We start from the raw sequence: 18533 nt of genomic DNA on the forward strand, positions 1-18533 counted from the left end.
GATCAACAGTGCTATGCCCTCCACCTCTTTTGCCTCCCTCCCTGTCCTTACTGAACTATCTATAGCCTGGCACTCTAAGTAATCATTCCTACCCCTGAGCCATCCAAGTCTCTGTAATGGCCACAACACCATAGCTCCAAGTACTGATCCATGCTCTAAGCTTATCTGCTTTGTTCATGATGCTTCTTGCATTAAAATATACACATCTCAAGCCATCAGTCTGAGCACATCCCTTCGCTATCATCTGTCTATCCTCCCTCTCACACTGCCTCCAATTTGTCTCTATTTGTGAGCCAACATCCCCTTCCTCCTTCTCTTCAGTTTGGTTCCCCCACCTCATAGCCTCCAACTTTACGGCATGAACAGTGATTTCTCCAACTTTTTGCTATTTCACCCCTCCCTTTCTCTCTTTTTCCATTCCCTATTCTAGTTACCCTCTCACCCTTCCTCTCCTCTTCACCTCTCCATCACCTCCATCTGGTGCCTCTCCTCTTTCCCTTTACTCCACAATGTGTTGTCCTTTCCTATGAGATTCCTCCCCTTTTAGCCCTTTATCTCTTCCACCTATCCTCTCCCTGCTTCTTACTTCATCCCACCCAGTTTCCCCCTCACCTGGTCTCACCTATTACCTCCAATCTTGTACTCTACCCCTTCTCCACCTACTTATTCTAGCTTCTGCCCCTTTCTTCTCTAGTCCTGATGAAGTGTCTCAACCCAAAACATCATTTGTTCATTCATTCCCCTCCATAGGAATGTTCTGGGAACCCTACTCTTTGTGGTTTTTATAAATGACCTGGATGAGGAAGTGGAGGGATGGGTTAGTAAATTTTCTGATGACACAAAGGTTGGGGGTGTTGTGGATAGAGTGGAAAGCTGTCAGAGGTTACAATGGGATATTGATAGGATGCAAAGTTGGGCTGAGAAGTGGCAATTGGAGTTCAACTCAGATAAGTGTGAGGTGTTTCATTTTGGTGGGTCAAATATGATGGCAGAATATAGCATTAATGGTAAGACGATTGGCAGTGTGGAGGATCAGAGGGACCTTGGGGTCTGAGTCCATAGGACACGGGCCTTCATCAATCATGGGATTGAGTTTAAGTGCCGAGAGGTAATGTTGCAGCTATATAGGACCCCATTTGGAGTACTGTGCTCAGTTCTTACTTCAGTTGCAGAGATTTACAAGGATGGTGCCTGGATTGGGGAGCATGCCTTATGAGAATAGGTTGAGTGAACTTGACCTTTTCTCCTTCGAGTGACGAGGGATGAGGTGTGACCTGATAGAGATGTGCAAGATAATGAGAGGAATTGATCATGTGGATAGTCAGAGACTTTTTCCCAGGGCTGAAATGGCTAGCACAAGAGGGCATTGTTTTAAGGTACTTGGAAGTAAGTACAGAGGAGATGTCAGGGTAAGTTTTTTTATGCAGAGAGTGATAAGTGCATGGAATGGGCTGTCGGCGGCGGTGGTGGAGGTGGAAATGATAGGGCCTTTTAAGAGACTCCTGGATGGCTACACGTAGCTTAGAAAAATGGAGTGCTATGGGTAAAGCCTAGGTAGTTCTAAGGTTAGGACATGTTCAGCACAGCTTTGTGGGCCAAAAGGCCTGTATTGTGCTGTGGGTTTTCTATGCATCTATGTTTCGACATGCTGCCTGACTTGCTGAGTTTCCCCAGCATGTTGTGTGTGTTGCAAAGGAATATATGACTTTTCTTCAGCAACTCTCAGCAGGTCAGGCAGCATTTATGGAAATGAGAAGTCAATGCTTTGGGACAAAACCATTCTTCAGGACCCCCTCTCAGTCTGAAACATCAACGGTTTATTCTTTACCTTGGATGCTGTCTGACCTGCTGTGTTCCTCGAGCACTTTGTGTGTGTTGCTTTGGATGTCCAGCATCTGCAGACTTCCTCATGGTTATGTATGACTTTCCCTCCCTTTACTGACTATATTCCATTTACGTAGCAGCAAGCAAGAAGTGGAAAAATTCAAACAATGGACCGATTTGAATGTGTGATCTCGTAAATGGAAGAATTTGATTCATTTTATTCATCATTATGTGACCAAATTGTTCACTACAAAGAATTACTAGAGTTTTTTTTACCATCTCCTTAATAGGATTGCTGAATCATTGATAAACCATATACAACATCTAAAACCACAAATACAGTGGAAAATGGCATGTCCAACCAATTTCATTTGAAGGGAAGCAGGATTCTTTTTTAGATTTCTGATTGCTAATTAACCAGCATAGGTTGTGATCCTAATAACGACTAAGTCAGGAGCTTCAGTTTTGTTCAGATTCTCCAGCACAAAATCCCAGTGTTCCTCTTAAGTGGCATTGAGTCAGTGCAGATTGATAATAGTTGGCACCTCACAGGGAGATAATTGCTTACATTCTAGTCAGCAATTTCTTTTACTTGCAAGTAGTAATGTTTCCTAAATAAACTGCCAATGAATTCTGTCAAACTTCATTTGAGAATCAATAGGGGAGAAGCATTGATCATCAGCCATCGTTTTTCAGTTGAGGAAGAGATTAATGCAGGATTGTCAGACTATGAATTGTTCAATCTGGTTCTCTGTTCACTGTTTCAAATGATATGTGTGACCTTGTTAGCATCTGGACTTATTTACATATTTAAAACCCCTTCAGAGCCTACCAGTGATGAATTATTGACAACAAATGAAATGTTTTGATAGTTAACGACACAAAGCATGCTTAATGTTTTATGTGTTGCTTCCTAGCTAATTATGTAGATGACACATTTGTCAGACCAAGACTGCCATTATAAAACTGTTTCCAGAGGGTGGAAAAGTAGGTTATTCGTGGAGTAATTAACTAGAATGCTCAATGACCTGTGAGAGCTTAGAATGTCTGCCAATTCATGCATTGTTTTGCCACAGAAGCAGAGGATTAATTAAATCCTGAATCATTCTGTTTCACTCAAGTGTTGTTTGTTAATAAATAGAGATAACATTGCTAATCTGGTATTTGATATCTGGGACATGACAGTAGCATGGAGTGAGTTCTGATTATCTCAAAGAACTTGTCAACTGGGATTGATTTCCACTTACTCACTTTATGTAACAGTTCATATAATGTAGCTGACCCTAGCTAGCATTACCTTGTCATTTTACTTCATGGATTGGGAATGATGAGCTGAAAATAACTAGGTTCTGACCTTGAACCTGCCAGGGAAGTGAGGAAGTGCCACTGATCTGTGTTTTATGCAGTAAAACCCCTACATGTCACCATTACAGAAAGAAATTGTCATTGCAGTAATAAACCCTTGTCATTACACTTTTATTTAAGTCTTCTGTGTATACGTGTGGTAGAAATGACCATTCTAAATGTAACTAAACTGTCATAAAGTGACACTGCATTAGTTCTTAAAATAGCTATCTTATTTCTTTATGAATTATTGCAAAGTAAATTAAAGAATTTATACTGATATCTAATCACCTGGCAAGGGCAGAAAGCAAAATTTATGCGGCTTTAAATCCACAGTGCTGAGGACACAAGTACATGCAATGTTTCTGAAAGGTCAATTCTTTTTGGATTGGGAAAATATGAAGAATATTGTTAAATGGGATATTTCAATGACCTTTTTATTGACAGATAATTAGAGGGGATTGGTTTTGTTGGCCATTTGATTACTAATATAATTGGTTCAGCAAAATATCCTGTTCTGTGCTGTTCTATGTCGCCCTTTTGGGTGGCGTTTTGGTCTCAAAAGATGGATGTTGTCATATATATATATAAAAATTTTGTAATTTTTATTTTAAGAATCTTGCTTTTCCATGATCATGTTACTGATTATTGTTCTTCTTTTGTTTAAAGTCCTGCACAAACCACCAACAAATTATTCTAAATACATTTTGATCTTTTGATTTTCTTTTCTGGTGATCATTCAGAAATGGAGATAGTCCAACTGCAGTAGTTTGGCAATTACCGGAGTCTCGAAATGTGGAAAAAACAAAAAAAACATACACTTTAACCTGCCAGCCTTTCATTATCAAATATGGGTCACTTGACTTTGACAAGGAACAGTCTGCATTTGACAACTCTTTTAGGGTGATTAATTTTGCATCACAAATTGCTCAGTTCAATTGTACCTGAGTTCAGATTCATTACTTACCCAGCTGTTTTATATATTGAAAACCTTGCTTATCTAAAAGAATGCCAGCTTGGTAAAAAGATAATTTTATTTTTAATTGTGACCAAAGGTTGTCCTATCACACTTAAAAATGAATTGAAATGGATGCACACTTATTAATGTTGAACAGGCAAATATAGTAGCTAAAATGAATACGGCAAGGTTCTGCATGTATTAAATGATGTTATTGAAAGAAGTGAGTAGAAATAATACTCATAGCACACCAAGCGATAAATTCAAAGGACTCCACAGAAAAGACCAAGCAGGAGAATGTAAGTGTTTGAAAATGTTTTTTAAAACGAAGATAATTTTTTTAAATAAAAGTTATCAGCAGATATTCAACAAGAAACAGGTAGATAGTTACATCACAGATCAGTCATGATCTTTTAGAATGCCAGTAGAAGCTTGAGGAGCTAAAATCCTTTATCCTGCTCTTGTGTTCCAATCGATGTCTCTGCTGATTTACTAGCCCCCTTTAAGGAAGTATTGGCACATCACAGATTTATCAACATAAATACATTCTGGAGCTGTTCAAACACTGATCAAGAGCAAGTGATGGCTGAAACACATTTGATTCTCTAGATTTAGAAAGATCCACCTCTGCAAAATGTACTTAGCTCTGGAAATGTGCTTTTGGTTAAATTGGTGAAAAGATATATCCATTTTCTGCAAAAAAAACTCTTATTAATAATAGCATGCCTATGCAGGAAATTACATGTAGTCGAACAATGTTGATTTTAAAATATTTCATCTGCTTTTGGAACACATTGCAAACTGTAAATCTATGGTCAAACATGTGCTCTCCAGCAATGGAGATGGTAAGCTCAGGAGATTTTGATCTCTGGTAACACGTTCTAGGATGGCAGCCAAACCAGAGCCTTGTGGACCATCACCAATTCCAACTACTACTGGACTGAATTTGACCTCAGTCCAGAGCAGGGGTTCCCAAACTTTTTTATGCCATGGAGCAGTACCATTAAGTAGGGTCTGTGAACCCCAGGTTGGGTATCCCTGGTCTGGAGCATGTATTGTTAAAACTGACTTCAAATATCATGGCCTTTGATTGTAATCAGCATGGCATTGTGCTTTCATATAGTATCACCAGCAACATCTCTTGGGAACCAATAAACTCTGGTCAAGGACAAGCACCAGGAGAGAAGACAGAGAAGACTGAGAGAGCTCTGAAGAAAAGTTAGGATAGATTGTTGCTCTTTTCCCTTTTAAGTGACATAATTTAAAAATATACTTCTTTGAAGTACAATTTTGGAATGTAAATTAATTGCAGTTTTCAAATATCACAAATGATGGATGTAAAGTCAAACAAAATGAGAAGAGAACATGAAAATAAAATTAAAGGAAATGAGAAAATGAAAAGTGTAAAAAATGCTTTAAAAGTCATTGAAAATTTCAATTTAAAAATGAGAAAAATATGTGAAGCTGTTCGGTAGAAGGTAAAATTTTCAAACAGAAAAATGAGACAGCTACTCATGGTGAGAAATGGGTTTGAAAATGAGAAAAATGTTGAGAACTAACCCAAGGGATTATGAGAATTTCCAGTCAAGATCAGAAGAAAACATTTGGATATAAATGCCATTTGAAGACCTGGTGAGGAGCTAGATTTCAAGCTTACTTTAACGGTACTTGGTGCTAATATAGATATCAAGTGCAGGTGCTCCACATTCCTGTCACAGAGAGTTGTCATCAAAAGCATCATTTTGTAATATCTGCCCTTTTGCTTGAATTTGCGGCTTTCCATTAGAATGCAATTTCTATGCTGTCTAATGCCTTTCTAAGGTTGGTCACTACATAAGTACTGCTTTCTAGGGTTGTTTCTACCCGTCAATGAATTCAGATATTTCCTGCTGAGTTTCTATGAAGGAGCTTCTAGGCTATGGCTGTAAATAAACCCTTAAAGCTGCTGAGAGTTCAAAACAGCAGCCTAAAGGGTTTATTTAAAGCCACAACCTAGAACCTCCTTCACAGAACTCTGGAAGTAAAATGGCAATGTATTGTTAAAAAGAGGATCATTTACCATCATTGAAATGCTGTGCTTAGATTTCTATTATGTAATGAAACAGTTCTGAAAACTGTTGTGGACTGAAACAAGCTGTGGCTCAGTGGTCTATCTGGCCTCCCATGCTGATGGAAAGTTCACTAGTGCTTTCTGCTATTCAAATCATTGTGTGTTTTGACAAAAGTGGCACTGATAAGCAATCAGCACAATCAATCTGCTTCTTAAAAAGAAGAAATGCAGAAATGGGAAATGTAGTGAACATAGAATGAAGAACTGAACAGCACAAGAACTGGCCCTTCATGTTGTACTAAATTAATTAAAGTCTAAAGTCACTTGTTTGTCATAAATATGCCACAACAATCATACGTTGGGACATTAGAAACGAAGCAGCTTATGTTTTAATTAATGCTTAAACACCTATAACAAGGGTTCCTCGTGCTTAACGGCATTGGCCCATGACATAAAAAAGAGTGGCAACATCTGACGTATAGGGCTATAAATTATCTATATCGGTAAAAGTAGAAGTATTTGTTTAAACCCAAAAGTAATTTGAAACCTTCAATGATAAGAAAGATAAGTCAGAAAATTTGTTAAGCATTATTGATGACATGGATGATGATAAAAACATCAAAAAATAGTATTTTCAGTGTATTTAACAGCAAGATATATTTAAAATATAAAATTCATGTCAATTCAGCTGACTTCTATTGATTGCAGTATAAAAAGTCCACAAACTGTATAACAGCAGAGTGACGATCAGTAACAGCAGCTTTGTAAATTGCAAATTAAGCTATGCATTCACAGGAGTCCCAAAGATGCTGTCAATTTCACAGAGTAATGACAGTGACTGCCAATAAATTTGCTATCAGTGCAACTGCAAAATCTAGGGCAGTAAATATTTGCAATTTTACAGCGCTGAATTTCAGAGGCAGGCTCTGACTTAGGAATTACGTAAAGAGCTATATCTCACATCTAAATTTATATGTTTTAATTGGAAGTGCCCAGCCATAGTTGTTCTGGGATTGTAAAAGTGGCTTCACGTTGTGGTAGAGCATTGGATGAAGGGAATGAAGGCACAAATTGAATTCAAATGAAGCCCAATCTAAGATTAGCTTAAAATTCTTGACAGAGGGAACAGCAGCATATGAAAATGGTGAGGGACAACCTCAGAACTGGATAAAATAATTTGGGAAAAGAAAACTTCCCTAAAGCCAGGAATCTGATACACATGATACACTGATATTAGTTAATGAAAGGACAAATATATACAGTATATTAGTAACATACATCAAAGCACTGTGGATAACATATTTCATATATATCTGCACAAATTATGTAGGGAATATAGTATTTCGTCAGTGAAGAGGCACTTCAGCAAAAAAAAAAGGGCTTAGCATCTATAAAATTTAAACTGACACTTTTGGAATTCCCTGAAGGAGCAGCTGCCAGAAACTACACTATTTCTTTTGGAAGCTGTCTTGCTGAAGATACAGAAGAATAATAAGGATATGACAACACTTGGGGGAGAAACCTATGTCACATAACAAACTGTAGCTGAAATATTATGGTTGAATAATATTCAGAAAATTAGGTTATTAGGGAAAGGTTTTTGTTAAGTGAAGGCACTTACAGAAAATAGTTCTGCCTAGAAATTGGCTAGTATGGTGATTTTTTGAAGTTAAAGTCAGTTGTTTTATCAATTATTTCAAAATGAAATAGCAGCAATTGAGAATTTAGGGCGTCAAGTTCCTTGCTGATAGGCCAGTATCAGATACGTACACAATACGAGATAGGTACACAATACATACCCCTCCCAAAATAAATTGGAATGTGGTGCACTTTTGATTTACGCATTATTCAAAGAGACATCAAGACATCAGAGATAACATCAAGAGATCTCAGAAGGTAGCTTCAGATATGATATAGACTGTTTAACCACTTCACAAGGCCTACAAAATGTTCTCAGAATGTTCATTGCAGCATCTCTGGTGCCCAATCTAATCTCTCAATTGATGCAATTTTCATGGTGGTGAATTCAAAAGAGTGTCAGAGATGGCAGGGAAGGGCAAGGTAAACAGTTCTAGAAACAAATAAACATTATTTATGAAGGCACTATGCATATGTATTTTTTGAAGGACACCAGTCTGGAACTCTTTGATGAACATCTTTTTGCAGACTCATCCTTTTTGTGCCTGTAGTGACTGGCAGTTGTAACATTCTCTCACACTTTGCAAAGGTCAACCTTGCAATATTCAATGTCTGGGTTGTTCCAGGTTTGTTGTACCATAAGAGGATACACGACTATAAGCCATCTATGGTCTGTATGCATGAAAAAACAACTTTATTTACTTCAGCTTCAGAGGCAACAAGGTGGCACATAGCTACTAAGAACTGAGTACTGCTGATTTCACCAAGTAGAAGACAGGCATTGATTACACTCAATGAAAGGTATCCCTTAGAGAATCCAGATCTGCATATGCAGAACCATTAGCATCATCAATGACCTCTCCTATCTGTCCAACAATCTCTTTGACCCCTCTACCTGCCATCAGGTAGGAGGTACTGTGGCATTAAGACAAGAACTATTAGCATGGGAAAAAGGTGTGTGTGTGTGTGTGTGTGTGTGTGTGTGTGTGTGTGTGTGTGGTAATATTACTTTACGTGTTATATGTTTTTTGTAACTTATTTTTTATTGAAATTCATCATCAAACAAACATTTCCATAAGATGTATTTCAGACATTGTTCATATATATCATATAATCATATATATCACAAATCTCCACAAAGTATTTATCTGGGGTATACACTTATAGAAAAGAGTGGAAAGAAAAAACAAGCAAAAGGAAAGAACTATGTACAAGTAGGGAGTGATCTTTTTTTTTACAACAGATTCATTGATTTGTGAAAATAAAATCAAGCCTATGAGGCATTATGTAGTTAAACCATTTCCCCAGTATGAATCAAGTTGTTCCAGCTTATGGTTAACAGATGCTGTTATCTTCTCCATTTTGTAAATGTCCATTGTAATTTCCATCCATGTATTTAAAGTTGGGCTCTCCTGTGATAACCATTTCCTAGTAAGAGTCTTTTTATCAGCCACCAATAGTATATTCATTAAATATTTACCTTTTTTCAACCATTCTTGAGGTATATATCCAAAATATATGGTCTTACTTTCTAAGGGTATTTCACATTTAAAGATGTCTTGTAGGGCATTGTTTATCCCCCTCCAATAGTTTTTGATAACAGGGCAGTCCCAAAAAATATGATAATGATTTGCACTTTGATTTCCACAATTTCTCCAGCAAACAGGGAGGTTACCATCATAATGGGATTTCTGAGAGGGTGTAATAAAATATCTTATCAAGTTTTTCCATCCAAACGCCTTCCATTTCTGTGAACTGGTACGCTTCCATTTATATCTCCATATTGTTGTCCATTCTTCCTCAGATATAATTATCCCTCCTTCCTTCTCCCATTTTGTAGAGAGATTTTTATTTCCCAAATGATGAGTTACCACAGATCATGAGAAAAAAAAATTACAATTGTCAGGGCTATGCTTCCTGGCCAATTCCAATTCTCCTTTAAAACTAGGTCCTGATATTCTCTGAAATCCTTTCCTCAGCACTCTGCTGAGACATCAATCTTGTGAATTAAAGGTTATGCGATATTTCTCAGGTCTTTGACCCTTATCTGCAATCCAAGCACACTAATTGCATATCACTGCAGTGACAGCATCACAAATGTGAGAATGGAACAATGATCCTGCAAATAAGATTTTGCTATCTTCGTTAATCTAGGCGTACTTTTAGTACAGACTTAACAGGAAATGAGGGTTTCATTTCAGTCTGCAGCATGCTGCTTAACACAGCTTTCAGTAGAAAATAGGAGAGAGGAACTAGGGCAAGGAAATGCGTAGGAGAATGACAAGGCTACAGTGGGGATGCTTCTGCTGAATGTCAGGTGCTTCAGTTTCCAAATGAACAGAGGAGGAGGAAAAGACTAGACAAGCAATGACAGATTCCTTAGTGGAGAGACTATTTTCATGAATTCCCTGGGTCTTCTCTTCACATGCTGTTTGTTGGCCCTCCAAAGTACATCAACAAGAAGCTTCCCTTTCTGCTTGAGTCCCAATAAGTATCATTAAAACCCATGAAAGGTTTTCCCTGATGTTTTGCTCCAAGCTACTGCACAGAACCAATATTAGGACAGTCTAGAGGACTAACTGTGATGCATGTTTGCCTGAGAAACTATATAGGGAAGAACATTCATGGCCTTGTGAGGGTGTAGGTTGTTGTGACTGTGAGTGAAGTCAGTGGAGAGACACTGAAGCTGGTTTTATACAAGTATTTACTCAGCACAACAAGCAGTCACCATACTGGAGAGACATGTGGTGGAGGCTCACAAATACAAAGGTACATCACGGTTTTATATCCTTATGATCAAAGGTAACAGTAGCTGATACAATACAAATTGAATTGTTAGAATGACATTATTTACTTCAATACTTTGGATTGACAAATGGTCCCTTTGAGGTACACACTGGAGGCACATTGTAATTGATAAAATACCCCTGAAGGTTCAAACCCCTTTGGGAGAGACTAATTAACACAAATATTTTAAAACCTTTTGATGACAGAGAGCCAGGCGCCCAAAACTAATGTTCTCTGAGTATATAAATACCATAAAAAAACACAAAAACTATTGATTGCCTGTACCTGTGACCATGTTTGATATTCTAAGTGACAATATCTATCTGGACTGCCTGCTTGCACTCATGTCACAATGGTGCAGATCACTTGCCGTGTTGCCTGGCTTGATGCAAGTCAATTAACACAACCCCATTGTCTAACATTTGGCTCTCACAGATGCAATCTCTTAGTCAGTGAAGCAGCCTGAGCTTCTAACTGCAATTTGCTGCTTGTAATTTACAAAAACTGAAGGCTAATTGAAAGTTTCCTGAATTTATTTACATTTACAATAAGAAATGAAGCCTGGTTCTTGTTTGAATTAATACTTGCTATACTCACATAACTCCAGAATACTCCCTAACACAGGTAAATGCCTTGAACCTATGCAAAAGGTGTTATCTCATCATGATGAGTCTGCCCACCAAGAACAAGAGAGGACCAGACTTGCTCTCGGTTCACAGGGTTAACCACACTGACTATTTATGCCTAACTGCAGGCCTCACGTGTTGGGCTGCAGATCGAGAAGCATTAAAAAATATCACAGGAATAGATTTAGATAACTGATGAACACAAAGTGTTTAATATCTATGAAAATAAATAAATTTAATTAAAATCTTTCAAATTGCAGAACATGTTTTTACTTGATTAAATGTTTAAAATCATTGAAGTAAAATCTGATAGGATTATTTCTTTGCCCATCATCTCTGGTAGAATGCTAAAAGCCAGATGTAACGTATATCCATCCACTTGCCTCAGCACATTAGTTCTTCGCTGCTGGGATCAGTGTGTTTGTTGCTTTCAGTGACACTGAACAATGTCAAATGTGTCATCATCTGACCTCCAAACTGTAATAAATAAGAACAAGAGTTAGTCATACAGCTTCTTGCTCAGCAAGAAAGTTACCTGATCTAATTTTCCTCAAGTTCACTTTCTTGCCCGTGAACTTTGATTCCCTTACAGATTAAAAAATCCGTATTTCTCAGATCTGAGTATTATCAGGGATAGAGAAGAAATTCTTTCTCACTTCATTCTTAACTAAGCTTCCCCTAGACTGTGTCCTCTGATTCTGGTCTCACATGAGGGTAAATATCCTCAGAGGACATTCCGTATCCAGTCCATAAGGCTCTCACATGTTGCAGTGAGATCTCTCATTCTTCTAAATTGCAATGGGTACAAATTCAATGAGCAGGTGAAGGAAAGTTGGCATGCTGTCTGTATTTCAACCATTGTAATCAGGGATTGGGATCCGAATTATCCACTTGTTAATTTCAGGTTATTTGGATGTACAGTGGATTATAGTTCATTTGGACACATCAGGACCAATACATTGAGCAGTTGCCTCAAGGAGCCAAAATTTCATGGAAATAGTTAAGTAGTATAAAAAAGAGAAACTACCATTTATCTGAGTAACAATGTATATATTTAAATGAAACGCAGAACAAATTGGAATACTACCAAAACCTCTAAAGTACTATAAAACAGCATATTAGTTGCTAATAGTTATTGATGGTGGAAATCATCAGCTGTTTCTTTTGATTGACTGTAAATCAACAAACTCAGTGTAGAAACTTAGTGCAGATAATGGACGACCTTCATGCAATGCTTCAGTCAAGTGTATCTTCCAAACCTTCATTTTCAGAATTAGAATCAGGTTTAACAACATTGGCATATGTCATGATATTTGTTAACTTAGTGGCAGCAGTACAATGCAATGCATGATAAATATAGAAAAAAGAATTACAGTTAGTATATATATTAAAGAGTTATATTAGAAATAGTAGTTCAAAAAAATAAAAATAATAATAAAAGTGAGGTAGTATTCATGGGTACAATGTCCATTTAGAAATCTGATGGCAGAGGGGAAGAAGCTGTTCCTGAATGACTGAGTGTGTGCCTTCAGGCTTCTCTACCTCCTTCCTTCCAATGAGAAGAGGGCGTCCTGGGTAATGGGGATCCTAAATAACAGGCACCACTTTCTGAGGCACTGCTCACTAAAGATGTCTTGGATAATATGGTGGCCAGTACCTGTGATCGAGCTGACTAATTTTACAACACTCTGTAGCTGCTTTCTATCCTGTGGAGTAGCCACCCACCGCCCTCCACCCCCTACTCATACCAGATGGTGATACAGCCTGTCAGAATGCTCTCCAAGGTACATCTGTAGAAGTTTTCAAGTGCTTTAGGTGACAAACAAAATCTTCCTAAACTGCTAATGAAATATAGCTGCTTTCTTGCCTTCTTTATAGCTGCATTGATATGTTAGGACCAGGTAAGATCCTCAGATTTATTGATACCCAGGAATGTGAAATAGCTTAGTCTCTCCACTTCTGATTGTCATGAATCTTAACTTGAAGTACAGAAATTGCTTTATTTTCACTCTCAGCCATTTCAGGTATCTCCAAGCCTGAATTCTTGAAACCCTGGTGAGCAAAACTGTTCTGAGTTTTCTTACTGCTTATTTCTCACCAACTATCAGTGACAAAAATCATTGCTTTTTGAACACAAATACATGCTACTGATACTATATAAAAACTGACCATGCTGAGCACAGTATAGTGTCCAACGGCCATGCAAATTCACACAACTGATGCCAATTAAAAGCTGTTCGGCAACAGTGTCTTACCCCAATTAAATGGCATATTGTCCCAAATAAACAAAGGGAATTATAGATGCTGCCTGGCCTGCTGTGTTCCACCAGCATTTTGTGTGTGTTGAAGGGAATCCCAACTATTTTCACAATTTAGTTTTTATTCTTTTGAAGTCCCATATATAGTAAATCACTGCCCCAATAAATCAATGGCCCAAGTAACCAGAATCCACTGTATTTTTGGACAGCTCTTAGCATTACCTGATTAGACTCAACTAAAATACTGCAAAAAATCTTAAAATATAAGATCTATGACATATACCCTTTTGTATTTACACTTGAGCATGTGTAATCTCCTACACGAGTTCAGAATCCTCCAACCCAAATTGGCACGATGCACATCCATTGATTTCACCCCTCTGGGTCTTAATCACATTGTACACAGATGCATAGGAACCTCTGATCTAATTAATTCATCATTAAGTATCTGATGCTAATATATTCAACACTCAACGCAAGGAACACTCAGATCTTTTCCTTAAACCATTGGTATGATGACTTCAAACTCATGTTAAATAAATTAAATTAATTCAGCTTGTTGTGATTGTGAAAAAGCTCACCAGAGAGACACTGATACAGAATCTTTATTCTTCAAAAATGAGCAGCAGGCATCACATTGGGGACATTTTTGAATGAAGAGCCCTGCTTAACCCACCATTACATGACATTTTTATATGGTAAAGATCAAAGGTAACAGGTTGAAAATTCTATAGCTACAATGTATATACAATGCTTCATTTGAATTACATATAATTTTCAAACACCAATTTCACATGCACCCACCAGACACCCAAAATAAATGCTAATTCCCACTGACTCTGGGCCACATTCATGCATATGCAGGCATCTGAGGTTAAATGATGTGTTTTTTTGTTTACAAAATACAGCTCCGGGAAGACCATTGTTCAGAGCTGCATCTTAAATTCAATCTACAATCCACATTCAGGTCTGCAGACTAACTGCTGCTGTTGTATTTGCTATATACCATAATTCCAGACTATGCTCTAAACAGTCTACAACATATAGCATATATGAAATTACAAACTCACAGTTTTTCCACATGCTGTAGTTACTTGAATATGTTACCAGTTTAAAATTGCATAATTCCGTAATCCTAAAATCACATTGGCAAGTGTAATATTTATAACATATCCCAAGTTACCCCTGAGAAGATGGTAGTGATCCATCTTCTTAAACTGCTGCAATCCTGTAGCTGAGCTACTCTTATAATGCTGTTGCGGAAGGAGTTCTTTTATTTGGGTCTGTGACAATGAAGAAACAGTGTTACTGAGTTTTATATCAGGAGAATGTATGACTTAGAGGAGTGCCTGCAGGTGGTAGCAGTTTTATCATTTGTCCTTTGAGATGGTGAAGGTCAGTGATTGTGGAGTGCTTTTGAAGAATTTTTCAAGTGTTACCACAATCCATATTGCACAGTACTGAACCAAGCTATTAAGCGAATAAGTCTATTTCCACTCCTATACATGGGTAATTCATGGCAGAGGATACACTTAGACTCATGGAAAGGAAAGATAAAGGTAAACACATCTTGCTTAAAGAAAAAATGCATATTGCTCGGTTTATTCCAAGCATATGTTTCTTGTTCAACTCCTGGCTGATACTCCTGGTGTATCACTGTAATCATGTATTTAATTGTAGCTTGTTGTTATTGCTTGACCACATGGAACATGGCATTAAAATAATATTTTATTTCAAGTCACCAAAATGTTGAGAAATATTTTATGTAGAATCTAATTGAATTTTGAGTACATCTTTATTGGAGTTATACTTGAAGTGGGCAATTATTTAGTAGTCCACAAATCTTTGTTATGAGATTATACATCTGTACTTTCTTCTATAACTCATTCAAAATAAAATTAACAGGAACACATATGTCATTCCTCTGCCTGTAAATTCTGCAACTAGTTTTGTTACTAGTTGTAAATGTTTTCCTTTCATTTATTAAGTTTTGAACATTATGATACTAAAGTATTTATAGCTTTTTTAAATATTCAATGGGAATTCCACTTCTATTCCTGAAATGCAAAATCCACATATTTGCATTGGGATTTGAATGCTCTAATTATTTAACATAGGACAATGAATTGAACATAATTTTAGTAACAGACTACGTACACATCGCGGGATAAAATGTTTATAGAACATAGGATGGTACAGCCCAGGAGCAGATTCCACTGCCCAACATGTCTACACCAACAATTATGTCAATCTAATTAACGCCATCTGCCCGAACATGGTCCACAATAGTCTATTCCTCATCTAAAGTGTCTGCCTAATTACTCCTTTGATATTGCTTCATGGCTGCATGCCCCACCTGGCCTGGTAGCATGTTATAGGCACCAAGTACTCTCTTGTGCAGAGCAAAAGCTTCCTTGCAAAACTTTTTACCTCTCTCGTTATGCCCTGAAGTATTTGATATTTCCCTACTGGGGAGGGGGGGAACTATCAAGCCTACCAATTTAGGTCATAACTTTATCAGGTTCCCCCTCAGCCTCCAATGCTCCAGAAAAAAAAATTCAAGTTTGTCCAAACTTTCCTTATCAACAATGTTCTCTGATCCAAGAAACATTGTGGTTAACCTCTTTTAAAATGGAAATGTCTCCCATTTATGTCGTTACTGGGTCAGAATGAATATGCCACATCCATCATCAGCTTTATCAAAACCTGCATGGACCTAAGTACTGTTGCCATCTGAGACATGCCCTCTTCTCATTACCACCATCACGGAGCAGATACAGGAGTCAGAAGACCAACAGTCAATTCAGAGCAACATCTTTCCATCCACCATCAGATTTCTGAATGATCCATGAATCTATCTTATAGTTTATATTATGTATTTTGTAATTTATAGTAGTTTTATGCCTTTTCCCTGTAATGCTGCTGTAAAACAACAAGCAACAAATTTAATTTCATAAAAGAAGGTTAAATCAAACCTGATTCTGATTCTGAAAATAGTGTGGTAGTCTTCCTTGCATAGCTCAAAAGACTCTTTTGAATCACACTCAAAAATTAGTGTATTCATCACCACTGACACTTAATTACTTCATTTAAATTTATTTGATATTGTTTCAAGTTATGACGGAAATATTATGCAACTTATTTTAGTGTCCACTGAGCTCTAAATCAAGGATTCCCAACCTGTTTAATGGTATTGGTCCATGGCATAAAGAAAGTTTGGAACTCTTGCTCTAAATAAACTTTGTTTGGTCTTCTTTAAATTTTAGTTACTTTTGTTGTAAAATTAAGGAATTGAGAAATAAATATTGGCAATAATATCTCTAAAAAGGTACATTGAAGACTTATATTAATGTTATTTTTTTTTGGTTTTGCTTTGTAGATATCTCGCCACAGGCGAAATCATTCACAGCACAACCTTTCAGACATTACTGGAATGGTGGATCAGTCTGTAAGTGTTCTGTATAGGAAAAGTTACCTTATATGTCTTCTAACTGACTGTATTTCATTCCACATATGGGCAAAGAAGAGGCTGGTACTCATTAAAGAAATGAATTGAAGGACTGTAACTTGTGTTGGCATGTGTAAGTGCATTTTGCTGGAGAGAGATATATTTCTCATGTCTGGAAGTAAGTAGAGTATAATACACACTAATCATGCTGTCAACATTGTTCAAGAATGAGTTTCTTCTAGTTGGAACTTGGTCATGAAAAGCTGTTGACCTCAATAAACCACCAGCACATTGCAAGTGACAAGGCTCCTTGTCAATTTGATTACTATGGGAAATGGTCTTTCAAAGTTAAATGTAATCATGCACTCCGGGGGTCGTTTTTTTAACTGGTTGATCCCATAAAGGATACAGACAGTGACAAAATGTTGACTTTGTGGAGATGATTAACTTTAAAAAAAAGTAGAGAAGCTTACCCTAGGTGACCAGATTGAAATCTCTCGTTCATATCCCCAATTAATGACTTTCTGATGCCTCAACACACACTGCTGCCCTCTAAATGACACTTCCTATCCTGTCTTCAAATGATTGCCTCATTGTTTTCATTTGCTTGAATATTCCGTTCCAGTTAAAAAAGGCAGCAATCAACATCAGCATGCCAAAACTAATCAGCTACAGCATGCTACTGTTATGTTTAGCATACCTGTGGGTACAGCTGCTTTCAGGGTACCTCAGTTCTATCCTATTTCTCCCTGAAGTGATTCACATAATTGAAAGCAGATATATTGCCAATGAATCGCTTACATTACTCAAGATTCAAGATTGTTTAATGTCATTTCTAGTACACAAGTACTAGAACAAACTAATTGTTACTCCAGATCTGATGCAGTACAAGAAAAAACTCAAAGATAGAGAATGCAATAATAATAAAAAAGCATAAATCTAACCATGTAAGGTAGCTTGTATACATGGATTGATTGTATGTCTATGAGTGATGCAAGGCTGTACATAAAGTCATTCATGGGAAATAATTAAGTAGTGGTGGAATTCATGGGTGGAGGTGTTGATCAGTTTTACTGCTTGGGGAAAGCAACTGTTTTTGAGATTGGTGGCCCTGGGATGGATGCTGTGTAGCCTCCTCCCTGATGGGAGTAGGACAAACAGTCCATGAGCAGAGTGGGTGGGATCCTTCATGATGTTACTGGCCCTTTTCTGTCACCTTTCTGTATATACTGTATGTCCTTGATGGCAGCTAGGTTGATGCCAGCGATGCATTGGGAAGTTTGGACTACCTATTGTAGGGCCTTCCTTTTCCTTCTTTATTGTTGGAAAGAATTAGAATAGGAGGATTACTTATATCTCCCAAGAACATAGATGGGTCTTGGCTTAAGGTCTGACCTGTGAGATGCCAATAGTAATAGTACAGATTACCTTCAGTACTTTGATAGAACACGTTAATTGTTTTTTTAATATTATTTTTATCGTATAATGGTTATCATTATTGGGACCAGTTCACAGCCATATTCATTATCTTCAATGGTTAGGAAAGACATTTTGTTCCCTGCATTAAATGTAGAAATATAGAGAAATCATTACACCGTGC

The 18533-nt window shown here is 37.3% G+C and overlaps 1 protein-coding gene across 1 annotated transcript in view; it reads left to right on the forward strand.

The window, feature by feature from the left end:
- Positions 1–18533, forward strand: part of arhgap15 (Rho GTPase activating protein 15) — a 728119-nt gene that overhangs the window by 149521 nt on the left and 560065 nt on the right. The window contains exon 4 of the mRNA XM_059970253.1: positions 16865–16933. Coding sequence (XP_059826236.1) covers positions 16865–16933 — 69 coding nt within the window. The remainder of the gene's footprint in view (positions 1–16864; positions 16934–18533) is intronic.

This window comes from Hypanus sabinus, chromosome 5, assembly GCF_030144855.1.
Source record: "Hypanus sabinus isolate sHypSab1 chromosome 5, sHypSab1.hap1, whole genome shotgun sequence".
NCBI lineage: Eukaryota > Metazoa > Chordata > Chondrichthyes > Myliobatiformes > Dasyatidae > Hypanus > Hypanus sabinus.